General features: G+C 36.5%; 1 protein-coding gene across 3 annotated transcripts; it reads right to left on the minus strand.

Annotated features, from left to right (window-relative positions):
- Positions 1 to 668: 668 nt before the first annotated feature.
- LOC103838394 (leucine-rich repeat extensin-like protein 2) lies at positions 669 to 6,280 on the minus strand. Of its 3 annotated transcripts, none has more exons than XM_033279127.1 (2): positions 1,802 to 6,280; positions 669 to 1,759 (listed from the first exon to the last, which is right to left on the minus strand). In XM_033279127.1, exons 1-2 carry the CDS (start codon positions 3,321 to 3,323, stop codon positions 930 to 932), a joined length of 2,352 nt encoding a protein of 783 aa, XP_033135018.1. In that variant the 5' UTR covers positions 3,324 to 6,280; the 3' UTR covers positions 669 to 929. The 3 variants fall into 3 exon arrangements, with proteins under 3 accessions (XP_033135018.1, XP_033135019.1, XP_009113077.2); XM_033279128.1 differs by having other exon boundaries at positions 669 to 1,372; positions 1,547 to 6,280; XM_009114829.3 differs by having other exon boundaries at positions 669 to 6,280.
- Positions 6,281 to 13,286: the final 7,006 nt, after the last annotated feature.

Consider the following 13,286-nt stretch of genomic DNA (forward strand, 5'->3'; position numbering starts at 1 on the left):
ATATTTTTTTAAAAATTAATTCAATAAAATTATTTTGCATTTAAAATATAATTAAATATAATAGAATTTATTATTTTCGATAAAAATATAGAAATTAAAATATATTTGTTATAAATGTAACATATTTATATTATTCAAAAAAACTAATTATATAATTTATTAATTTTATATATAAATCATTTACAGCTCTACCAATCACAATATTAATTCCATTTATGAAAGCATATTGATTTTGTAGCATACTGCTACTACTTTGCAATCAGCTCTACCAATCGAGGCCTTAGAGTTTAAAGTTGAGGGTTTTAGGGTAAAGTTTTAGGATTATAATAAATATATAAATAAATATCTAAATTCAAAAATAAAAAATAAAAAATAAAAAATAAAAAATAAAAATAGTTTCAAAAATAATTTTCGAATTTCAAAAAGAAAATTTGAAAAAAAATAAAAAGTTTTTTTGAAAAATAATAAAAGTTTTTTTGAAAAAAATATTTTATTTTTATTTAAATTATTATTTATTATATACATATGGAGCAAAGGTATAAGAGTATATTGCTTTTTAATGAATAATATATTTTTGAAAATATCTCTTTAGTGGTGGTAAACATGAATAATGATATTAACAATGTGGTAAACACGAAAATTCCCCAATTTTATTAAGCAATAAAAGGTTTTTGTGAAATGAATTTTTATTTATACTGAACATTTATCGAAGAAAATACATATATGATGGGTAACCAATTATAAAACCGAAAATATATACTCCATTCTCTATTTAATCAAGAAATATAAAGAACAAAATATTCATGGGGAAAAAGAATAACTCAAATGTCTCTTATCAACCAAAAACACACAAATAGGTATGAAGCCAAAAGAATTTGATCATTGTGACTAGCGTCTGCGTTGACTACTAGTTAATGCATTGTTTAAACTTAGTAGTATGGGATTGATGGTGGAGGAGGAGAGGCGTAAGAGACACCGTGAATTGGCGGTAGAGGCGTGTCGTCGTAAGATGGAGGCGGTGGAGAAGGTGGTGTTGGTGTTTGGTAGTGATGTTCGTTACTTGGACCGTCTTTGCATCCCTTATGTGGTGGTGGTGGTCGAGAGTGGTTTGGAGTTGCTGGAGGATGGTACTCAACCGGCGGTGGAGGTGGAGGACTTTGTGTTACTGGTGGATAGTAAACTGGTGGTGGCGGTGGAGGACTTTGTGTTACCGGAGGATAATATACCGGTGGTGGTGGTGGTGGTGGTGGACTTTGTGTTACCGGGGGATAATACACGGGTGGAGGTGGTGGTGGACTTTGTGTTACTGGAGGATAATACACAGGTGGTGGCGGTGGTGGACTTTGTGTTACGGGCGGATAGTATACCGGTGGTGGAGGAGGGCTTGCTACTGGCGGATAGTACACCGGTGGTGGAGGAGGAGGACTTTGTGTTACCGGGGGATAGTACATTGGTGGTGGTGGTGGAGGGCTATGTGTTACCGGCGTGTAGTAAACCGGTGGTGGAGGTGGCGGGCTTTGTATTACCGGTGTATAGTAGACCGGTGGTGGAGGGGGAGAATTTGTTACTGGTGGGCAGTCAACGGGTGGTGGTGGCGGTGGAGATTGAACGGTGTAGGAAGTAGGCGGTGGCGGAGGAGAGTTGTATTGATAGTAAGGTGGTGAAGGTGATGGATAGGGTTCACTTGGTGAAGGAGTTTGCCAATATTGTGGTGGTGGACTTTGCGTTGTGGGTGGATAGTATTCTACAGGTGGAGGTGGTGGAGATGAATAGACGTAGGTTGGAGATGGTGGAGGAGGTGGTGGAGATGAGTAGATATATGGTGGAGGAGGAGATGGTGGCGGAGGTGATGGTGGTGGTGGTGGTGGGGATGAGTAAATATATGGCGGAGGAGGAGATGGTGGTGGTGGTGGAGGGTATGCTCTAACAGTAGGCGACATTCCGGAAGAAGGTGGAGGAGGCGGAGATGGCTCATACTTAGGCGGGGGAGGAGGATAGGCCTTGACAGAAGGCGACATCTTAGAAGAAGGCGGTGGAGGTGTTGCTCTAAAAGTAGGCGACATCTTAGAAGACGGAGGCGGTGGCGGTGTTGCTCTAAAAGTAGGCGACATCTTGGAAGACGGAGGTGGTGGAGGAAGTACTCGGACGGTGGGCGACATCCTAAAAGACGGAGGAGGAGAGAAAATATTATTGCATCCAAATTTGTTGCAATCAACAGGGCGTGAGGCTGGAGAAGAACACTCTTTAGCTGATCTTTGACGTTCTTTACCGGCGATACAGTTCATCGATCCATTAACCGCCACGTTGTCTCCCGAAAGAGCCGCACATCTCGGAGCATCACCGGTGAAGAAGTTGGAAGAGTAAGTGAAGTTCTCAAGGTTTGAGAGCTGACAAATGCTGCTTGGGATAACTCCAGTGAACCTATTGTTAGCAACATTGAGCTGCTCCAAGCTCTTCATGTTTCCAACGCTGGACGGTAACGGACCGCTTAACCGGTTAAAGCTGACGTCGAAAACCGTCACATTCTTAAGATTTCCAATCTGTGGTGGTAAGCAACCGGTTAAGTTATCATTAGAGAGGATGATCTCGTTAAGGGTCTTCCCCATTAGACCAATACTTCCCGGTATGCAACCTCCAAGATCGTTATCAGCAAGAACCAAAGCGGAAACCGGAGAGTTTCCCATGTTTTCCGGTATCCCAAACCGAAACCGGTTATGGTTCAAGAATATGGCGTCAAGCTCTTTATCGAAAAGCTTGGACGGTATAACACCTTCAAACTCGTTGTAACGGAGATCCAAGAACTTAAGGGAAGGCAAGGACAAGACAACTATAGGGAACTTCCCTACAAAACGGTTGTTACTCAAATCAAGCTCGTAGAGAAGCTTCATGCGTTTAAACGTGGTAGGGACTGTTCCACAGAACCGGTTCGAGTTGAGATGGAAGAGAGCAAGATCAGTGAGAAGACCGAGCTCAGGAGGTAAATAACCAGCCATATCGGCATGGTTAAGATCAATACCCGCAACGACTCGGGTCTTCGGACGAGAAGGGGAAGGAGCACAGTAGACACCATTGTAAGAGCAAACATCCGAGCCATTCCAGTTAGCTGTGAAGTTAAAAGGGTCAGAGAAAATAGCTTGTTTCCATGATTGAAGAGCAATGTAGGCTTGACGAAGACTCGGGTTCTCGAACTTGAGACTCGGGTCAACCTTGATATTGTCACTACTTATATCACCTTGGCCTTCTTGAGCTCTTGTATGCAAGAAACAAGCGGAGAACAAGATGAAGAGGAAGAAGAAGGGACGAAGAGAAGGTAACAACAACATTGTTCTTTGTTTTCAAAAGTTTGAAAACTCAAAACATGAAAATTGAAAAGTTTTAAGAGGGAGAGAAAGAATAATGTTAGAACATGGGACAAGAGAGACCCACCTCACTAGTTGTGACATCTAAGATCTCCATGTGCTTCTTTATAAAAACAGTCAGAAATGATTTCAGAAGTCGTATCTTTCTATTTGTTTATGTATTATTTGTATTGATTAATGACAAGTTGGCACGTCGAGGAAAATACAGAGGAGACAAGAGACTGACCTTTAATTACGCGGCCATAGATAGAGCCACCGTCACCGACTTAACTATATAGCTTGGATGCATGTCCCCAAAGATTCTCTCTCAAAATATAATAACCCGTCACAGACCTACAAAACGCGTCTATCGATAATTCAATCAAAAATTGTTTAATAACTCAAAAGGACACGGAATCACAACTGGTGATTTCAAAAAAGTCGTGGCCACGGAACAAAAACTTGGATGCATGTCTGTTGCAACGTATATTACGTTATATATATATATATATATAACATATCTTCAAATATAATTCATTGTAGAGTACTAATTAACACATGTTGTTGGTAAGCATTCCTCTGTTTTAAGCTACAAATGAATTTCTTTAACTCATTATACAAAACGCTCTGTGCATTGTAAGAAAAGCTTAGACTAGCTGTTACTACACCATCTCTAGTATTATCACCATATATTCTAAATAAAGCGCTTCCTCGTGAGATATTTGGGGAAGAGTTCCTCTGTCTGTTTAAAAATAAGAAAACACAGAAGAACACGAAAATCGCAATCTAAGCGCATTAATATGTCTAAAAATGCAAACTTATAGGAGGCAAAACATCAACGTGAAATGTGAATTCTAAGAGAGAAGTCTATGTGAAGTTTATGATACAACGTTCCAGAAAAGTAAAGCAATGTGAATTAAGAAGATTAACTTGTTCCTTCTAACTCTAAAATAAGTGGAATTAAAAGAGTTGAAAACAACAACAGCATAATATAATTTCTCAAAAAAAGAAGCACATAATAATACAATTTCAAGAGAAATTAAATCGGAAGTTCCAATCTTTAAATATCTTTTTTTTAACATATCTTTAAATATCTTTAGCTACTAACAACCAGCATTCTACAAAATCCAGCGTAAAGATACCACAAATGAAGAAAACTCGCTTCACCTGCATTACTATATTAGTAACATTGGCAATGAAGATTAGCAAATGTCTTAAACCAATTAACCAAAACATAGTCAAATGCTAATATAGGACTAGGGCATTGTTCCACTTAAACCCTTATACTACTTCTGTATGGAAGGAACAATCACACTGAATTCCATTTGTAGTTACATATGACACCACGTTCGAGTAAAAAAAACTAGGATAACTACTTTTAGGGCAACACGCTTTCAGTTTCAAATCAGCTAATCTGAAAAGAGAAATTTGACCACACTAAGTCTTTTAGTCGGAGTGTAACACTTATTACATGAACAGAAGATACATAGTATTAAACACAAATATTATGATAAGAAAAACAAACAATTAAAATTAATTTAAATGAAAAGTGAAGACAACTGAAATAGAAAAGATTTAGCGTTTTTTTTAACTCACGATTTTCGAAAATTTATAACAACGAAGATTAATTTGATTGTTGTCTGCCATGTTCACTAATCTTGTGAGTTGAGAGCTATAATGTGTATCATACATAACACGTCTATTTTTTTTTCCTATATATGATAAATTACCGTAGGGATTCAGCTGAAGACATAAACGATATTTAAGATCAGTTGAGAGTGTTATAAAACAACCACTTTGTTGACAAAAAAAAAAAAAACAACCACTTTAGTTCAAAAACTTTATCCATAAGTATTACTGTTACTATAAACTATTTCCATATAAGGAAAAAAGTGTGGTATAAGTATAAACCTTTTATATTTTAAATCAATTTTGTAGTAAGGTTTTCAAAATTGTTGGTTTAGTTACGGATTTAAACGTGTCATCCTTGGACAGGCCCACAGGCCACAGGGTCAAGCTAAGTTTTCTAATTATGCATCATTCCGATTTTGCTAAACTGACGTTTTAATCATTCTTGCTGAAAGAGGATTATATCATTTCAAAATGGATGGATTAAGAAAAAACATTTTAAGTAAAACAAAATTACGTGTCAGATTATTTAATTTTCTTTGTCAGATCATATAGGCTCCGAATGGTAACAGCGGGTTGAGCGGGGCGGGACAAGCGGATTAGCTAGTGCGGTGCGGTTTGTGTGCGGTTTGTGTTAGAAAAACGTATATTGCGGGACAAGTGCGGTTCGTCTAAAAGAAGCGGTTTAAAACAAAATGTGAATGGCGACTTGTGTAATGAATAGTGTAACTGCGGGATACATAATATATTTATATTTTATAAACAACAAAATGAGTAATACTAATATAATTTTTAATATATATATATATATTATTTTTAAAAAATAGTTTATATATCTAAAATATAAATATGTTATTTCTGAGTTTTATAGCCAATAATTTATTGTATTTTAATTTCTTAAGAGAGATTTTTAAGATATAAATTATAAAAAGTTATAAACTAAAACACACATAGAAATATACATCCTTAATCCGTAATGAATTATTTTATTCTTAAACATTAAACTGGTGAAGTTGCAAAACACAATCATTTATTAACTTTTTAAATATTGTCTAAAAGGTGAAATAGAAAATAAGAAAGGTTTATTGCATATATTTTCTTTACATTTTTAATTAACTAATAACAATAAACAATAATTTTAATATACTGGTTGACAACAGTATCACAAACCACACGTTATTACTCAAGTTTTGTCTCAACGTGCGGTACAGACATAAAACAATCCCGCTACAGTCACATTTCTTATTTTAATTATTTTTATATGCAACAATTAATATCAAACAAAACAAGGTGAATGGTGACATAATTTTTGACCGTAGGGTGCGTCTTGTTTACCCGCAGTTCTCATTCAAGGCCATAGTTTATTATAAATAACGGCTAGCTACTAAAATAATATTATAATATTCGGGAGACAATGTATTGAATTAAACAGACCCTGACAGGTAAGGCCATGTGTCCAGCAATTCTGAGATCATTTGGCTTCTTCTCTATTTATTTTGGGATATCCAAATACTGTAGTCATTTCATTTCTAACAAAATTATATCACAAACTGATAGAAAATAATAATAACTAAAATTTTATTTTATACAACTTATATGTTTTTTTCTAAATATTAGTAGTATTATATTATCTCTTTATAGAATGAAACTGGAAATCAGTTGTTGAAATTATCAGTTCACATTTTCTTTACTAAATTCTAAACAGTTGTCTTTAATAAAAAAATGTTTTTAGAAAGAGTCTTTATGAAAGTTAGGGAATACAATTTTTTTTCTGGAAAGCGCTTTGATGAAAGCTAAGGAATACAAACTATTCAAAGTTGATACTTTTGGTCTCCATACATATAAGAAAACCGCATAGAAGACTTCCACAGTGAAAACCACTTACAACTACCATTTTTAACATATTTATATACCACAATATTTTTTTAATGTAATTATTTTTTCATTACGTCAAAAATTGATGAGTACTATTCATTTACTAGTAAGAAAACGAAGACTTCATAGTTCTTTTTTAATTTTTAATATAAATAAAATAAAACTGAATAAAAATATATGTTAATTTGTTTTTTATTTAAATACTGAAATAACAAGAATTGTCAATTGAAAGTCAACTAAACTTTTTTGGTTTTTAGTAGCAGCAAACATTCTGGGTAGAATTTCCAGGAAAACCACAAGCAAACAGTTCTACGATTTTGTTGGTTGATTGGATATATTAAACAGTATCTATGTGTAAAAACTATATCAATATCTCATAGGCCATATTCGTTTGTACATCTCGAAGATGCATCCAGTTGATCCATCTAGATGTCTTATTCAGATGCTCCATCTAGGTGTTGTTCGTTTTTTCATTTCGTCCATGCATCCAGATGAATCATTTGAATACAATTATGTTCGTTTGCTTTTCATTTTTAACATCCATCTCCATGTATGTGGACTTGTTAATAAAATGACTAAAATATAACTTTTTACGTTTCGGCCGAAAATAGCATTTTTACGGTTTTGGCGGAAATTATTTTTGTGATTTTTGAGGAAAAATGTATTTTTGGCGAAAAAGTGTATTTTTGTGGTTTTGGCGGAAAAATACGCTTTATGGGTTTGACGGAAAAATATGTTTTTGTGGTTTGGACGGGAAAAGTGTGTGTTTGCGGTTTTGGCAGGAAAAGTGTTTTTGACGGGAAAAGTTTTTTTCCACGATTTTGGCGAGAAAAGTTTTTTTTTTGCGATTTTGGCCAAAAAAACATTTTTGCGGTTTCGGTGGGAAAATACATTTTTCCGATTTTGGCGGGAATATGCATTTTTCCGGTTTTGGAGGGAAAATTGTATTTTCTAGTTTTGGCGGGAAAATGCGTTTTTCCGGTTTTGGTGGAAAAATTCCATTTTTTCGGTTTTGGCGGGAAAATTGTGTTTTCCGGTTTTGGCGAGAAAATACTTTTTTCTGGTTTTGGCGAAAAAATGTGTTTTTCCGGTTTTGGCGAGAAAATGCTTTTTGGAGTTTTAGCGGAATATGCATTTTTTGGGTTTTGGCGGGAAAATACATTTTTTTTTTGTTTTGACGGAAAAATGTGTTTTCTCGGTTTTGGTCGAAAAGTGTGGTTTTACTGGTTTGGCCGAAAATTGTTTTTATGAAAATGTGCGTTTTAGATTTTTTGCGGAAAAACGCATCTTGTGGTTTTGGCAGGAAAGTGTATTTTTCAGTTTTTGCGAGAAAATGCATTTTTGGCTATAGCAAAAAAATGTATATGCAAAAAATAGAATTTACGGTTTGAAAATAATATTTTGATTTTAAAAATCATTTTTGTCATTTATTATTTTGGAATAAACTAGATGCATCTGCATCCAGATGCACCATCAAGACTCACCTTCATTTGGATGAGAATTTGAGATGAGTTTTTAAAAGTTCAGCTGGATCACCTGGGTGAGCAAACAAACATGGCCATAGTCTATAGTTCCAAACAAGAAACCTAGACCGGTATCACAATTTTCGTACCTATACGAACTTTTAATATGATCGATTTTTCCAGCTAGAACAAAATTTTGATTTGCTTCCTGAACCTTTTTTTATAATTGTAAAATTAAATTAATTCAAAACTTGTTTCTTTTTGGATAGAATGTAAATTAGTTTGTAATAAAAAAAATGTTTTTGTACAACTTGTTTCATCATTTTTTTTCTACTTTCTAGTAACAGCAAAACTACAGACCAGAGGCAAGAAAACAGAGGGTTAAATCTGAACAGACAGGCCAGCTCAAGGTCTTGCTGCTAACAAATTTTCCTTTCTGATGGTGCTACAAAGAAATGAGGCGATTCCTGGCATGTTTGTCGATCTAACGAATGAGTTGTTCCGTTGTGGCTGTCCTGAGTGTCATATCTCTTAGGATTTCGTTCCCGCCAGATGGTATGAACCTTGACTTGGAAGACATACATACTTGCTAATGACCGTTACGAGATGATCGCCTGTAGAGTCCATGATGAAAGCCATGATTTCCCTCCAGTTTATAGTAAAATCATCTCCTAGCAGGGTTGCGCGTGAGAGAAGTCTAGATATTCTGAATGAGAAGGAGCATGAATATAATAAGGTGTTGATTGTTACTAAATTTTAAAATGTTTTTTTTTGAAACTATTTTATCTTCCAATCAAATTTAAAAAAAAAAAAAATTTCTAAAATTTAGGGAAACTAGTTTTTGTAATAACTACCTAATTCTAAACATAAACCAAAAGCTGTGTTTTCTTAGTTTAGCAATTTACGTTGGTTTTTGTATTATTGTATTTTTTTTAGAGATTTTTATGTAATAGCAATTTTTCTCATATTTATCCATGATCACCCTCCTCCTTACATTTACATCTATTCACCAACGTGTATAACAAAATCCATATATTTATGAAAAATATAATAGAAACTAATTTACATATAATTCACCAATTATTTGTGTTCAATGAGAAAGAAGAACATTGACAATTAATTTTTTTTGATGATCTAGATATCCAGAAATCTTAAAGAGCCTGACTAACGCCTAATAATACTGCCGCTGAAGGAATCCTGGAGGACCGTCGATCTCACCCCATGTTAATTGGCGGTAACCACATGCGGGGTTAATAATCTCGTACTAGAAGGGAATTAATCCTTAGCCTAGACCAACATGGTGACTCCTCCTCTAGTGAAGACCACTAGACCAGTGGTTTATAATTAGATATAATTAGACTTGTAAAAATATAAATATAAATTTATATCAAGAACATTTTTTATAAACTTATCAATAAAATTAATTTAATTGTTTAACATTTACTTTATTTTAAACTAACATACATTGTTAATAGTATATCGGTACTATTTTATTAAAAACTGAGGTATTTTCTTTTAGTAATTGTAAGATTTAAAAAAATAACTTGTAAGTCAATTTTTTAAATAGTAGATATATTTAAAAATAATAACTAATTCATAAAATTTTAGAAAATCTAAAAATTTAAAAATTCAAAATTCTAAAAATTAAATCAAAAAGCAAAAAGTAAAAATCTCTCGTCTCTATACCGGGTCTTGCCAGAAACCACAGACGGTGCTGAAACCAGCATTCCACTTGCCCATTCTGTCACATGCTTCTGGTCGATTGTGGACTGCACGCCAAATGCAGAACGTCACGAGGAATTGCATGAGCAAACCATATACTTCTATGCCATTGAACCTCCAGTGATGTGATGAACCCGTAGATGGGTTCCATGTTTCTTTTGTACGAAATCTTGGTTTGTAGGTGTCTCCTTTAGCTTTCCATAGCTCTTTGTCTTCTACCAATTGGTCATGCTCTTGATTTTTAGCTACAAGGAGTTGCTCAATTCTTGCAACTGATCATCCCTGTGTCTCCGCCTTCATCTGATGGACCATACTTACGTTACTGTTGTGTTGATTGGTGTACCCATATCGATCACTCCGCTCCTGCCTGTAATATCCATTAAACAGCCTTGTTATGTCCAGTTGTCAAACCAGAAAGATGCCTTGTGACCATTATGTACTTCCACTTTGTAGAATTTTTTTCTGCTCTGTCTCTATACTTGAGTAACTTTTTCCACATCCAAGATCATGTTTGTAAAGAGAAAAAACTTGTTTCTAAACGTTGCATCTTTTGTTTTTGGACTGTGTTATAAAAAATTTATTGATAATTTGAAAGATCTATATATCTTTGGATCATTTCGAAAGGAAACCATATGCATCTATAGCACTTTCTTATGCTCCACCTCCCATCCTATTACGTACTTGTTAGTCTATGGTTTGTATGAGTCGTATTGAGGGCTTATAGATGATTATCATGTCTTCCCCCATTCCTCTCACGTCAACTTGAGTTAACTGTGACTTGAAAAACATAAAAAATAAGGAACTGATAAAGCTGGTCTCGTGAATTATCTACAAAATTTCATATCTCTGACTGACTGGATAGCCAATAGGATCTATTAAAAAATTCCGACTTTACTGAATTGTGCAATATAAACCAAGAAGCTATAGATTTAAATCATTCCATATCTTCTATCAGTATCTACAACTAAAGTATAGGTAGTCTTGAGTTTCTAGCGGATCCTTGGTAGAATATATGAACTCAATATTCTGTAAACATCCTTTTTGTGTATTGGCTAGGCTAAGTGATAACATAGTAAATGGGAGTGGCATACAAGAATCAATTCTCAGTGTAATGCATAATGAGGGTGCGCTGCTAAAATTGGCTTTAATGTATCTCCTTTTCCTTTTCACAACCTCACATCATCCCTTGGTGTAAGGCCATGTGCACGCAATTTTGTATATGATATTTGATCATGTTCAAACTCGTAACTCGATGACGCCTTCTTCTGTGAGTCTGAACAGCCAGACCCACTTGAATATCCAGACTGATACCAAGTTTAACGCATGTTAGCTTGATCAAGTTCCTTCTCTCGATCTTCTCTTATCATTTTTTCATCGTTTCTACAATAGCCGATATCACATCGCAAGACGCAAAGACGTTTATCTTTCTCCTCATCACCATCAATTGAAAAAGAACGATCACTCATTCACTTGCTTATAATATGACTTCATCAAAAGGATTATAATGGACTACTAAACAAATTTTAGGTGTGCCTAAATTTTAAAACATCACCCTTCATCCGTATAACTCATGATGGCCCTGAGTTAGTGAAAAATTCTAAACAATCTCAATTTTTTGGCTGTGATCAAACATCACCCTTCAATCTCAGTTAGTGAAAAATTCTAAACAATCTCAATTCTAAACAATCTCAATTCTAAAAATTCTAAACAATCTCAATCTCACGACGGCCCAGATCTGGGTCTGGCCCGCCCAGATTCCCCCCCCTGTTTGGCTGTGATCGACGCGACTGTGTCGGATCCTCCATCAACCACCCAAGTTCCTCCGTCTAATTCATGGAAGTCGAGCACTGATGGTATGCCTCAGAGCCCCTCGATGTCGGACAAGGAAGAAAGACCTGCCTCTGGCCCTACCGGGACCACGCACTCAGACAATGCTGATGCCAAGACTGTGTCTTTGAGCTCGCATCCTGTCCCTGAAACACCTGAGAACCAAATCTCAGTGGTTCCAAACCCCCTTGAAACGACAGCCATTCAGTCGGTCGCTGATGGTGTCCAGAATGTGGCAAAGGAGACCCCAGTTGAGGATGGCAAAAAGGATCCGAAGGCTGTGAACCTGAACCCTGCCCCCAAAATTACCCCAGCAAACGATTGGTGCAACCTCGCCAAAGGTCTGGGGAAGAGACTATCCAAAAAAGGAGAAGCTTTTACGCTTCCTTCGGGTGAAGCTTGTATCGAAATACCAAACTCAGTTATTGAAAAGAACATGAAATCGTGGGAACCGTTTGTGCTTGGCCAGTTCTATTCGGATCCTCCATCTCAGGGCACTCTTCATAACATAGTGAATGGGATCTGGAGCAAACACTACCGGGACATCGCTGTTTCCAAGATGGAAGGGTTCGCTTTCCTCTTTCGAATACCAAACGCAGCGACTAGAGCCAGGGTCATAAATCAGAGGCTATGGCAGATTGAAGGTCAGACCATGTTTGTCGACAAATGGGAGCCTGGAGTGGTGCCTGCGAAGCCAGAGCTAACGTCAGCACCGATCTGGCTAGAGTTGAGGAAAGTTCCTTTTCAGTTCTTCAACGAGGACGGACTGGAACGCATAGCTGGTCTTGTGGGTGACCCAAAATACCTTCATCCTATGACGAAAAACAAAACGAACCTGGAGGTTGCTAAAGTGTGGACTATCATAGATCCCCGGGTCCCATTACCTGAAGCAGTGAACGTTCAGTTTGAATCCGGTGAAATCAGCAGGGTCTTGGTCTCTAGTCCTTGGATGCCGCCGGTCTGCGATCTGTGCAAAGAGATTGGGCATGTTACTAAGAGATGTCCGTCTGTGCAGAAAATTCCTTTGCTTTGCACTCATTGTAACTCGAAAAATCACAACCTTGTAAACTGCCCGACAATCCGCAAGCACGAGCCTAAAGGGAAGAAGACTCGAAGAGGTAAATCCAAGGAAAAGCGGCAGTGGAGAGTTGCTGAGCCGACCACTGATCCCGCAAAAGCTTCCCTAGTGCCTCATCAATCAGATCAGGCCCTTACAGTGACAGGCCATATCTCCCTTTTGGGCACTGCAAAAGATCAAGTCCAGGGTGAATCAAGTGCTACTCCAGCCTACCTCCAGTCAACGCGTCCAAGAAGTTCTTCTCGCGCCTCGAAATCCTCAAACTCTGACATCCAGCCAGACTCTTCGGATGTTGACACCTCTGATTCAGAGTTAGAGGAAGGTGAACTCTCTCGGTTTGAACCGGATTTTCAG

This window comes from Brassica rapa, chromosome A09, assembly GCF_000309985.2.
Source record: "Brassica rapa cultivar Chiifu-401-42 chromosome A09, CAAS_Brap_v3.01, whole genome shotgun sequence".
NCBI classification, from domain to species: Eukaryota; Viridiplantae; Streptophyta; class Magnoliopsida; order Brassicales; family Brassicaceae; genus Brassica; species Brassica rapa.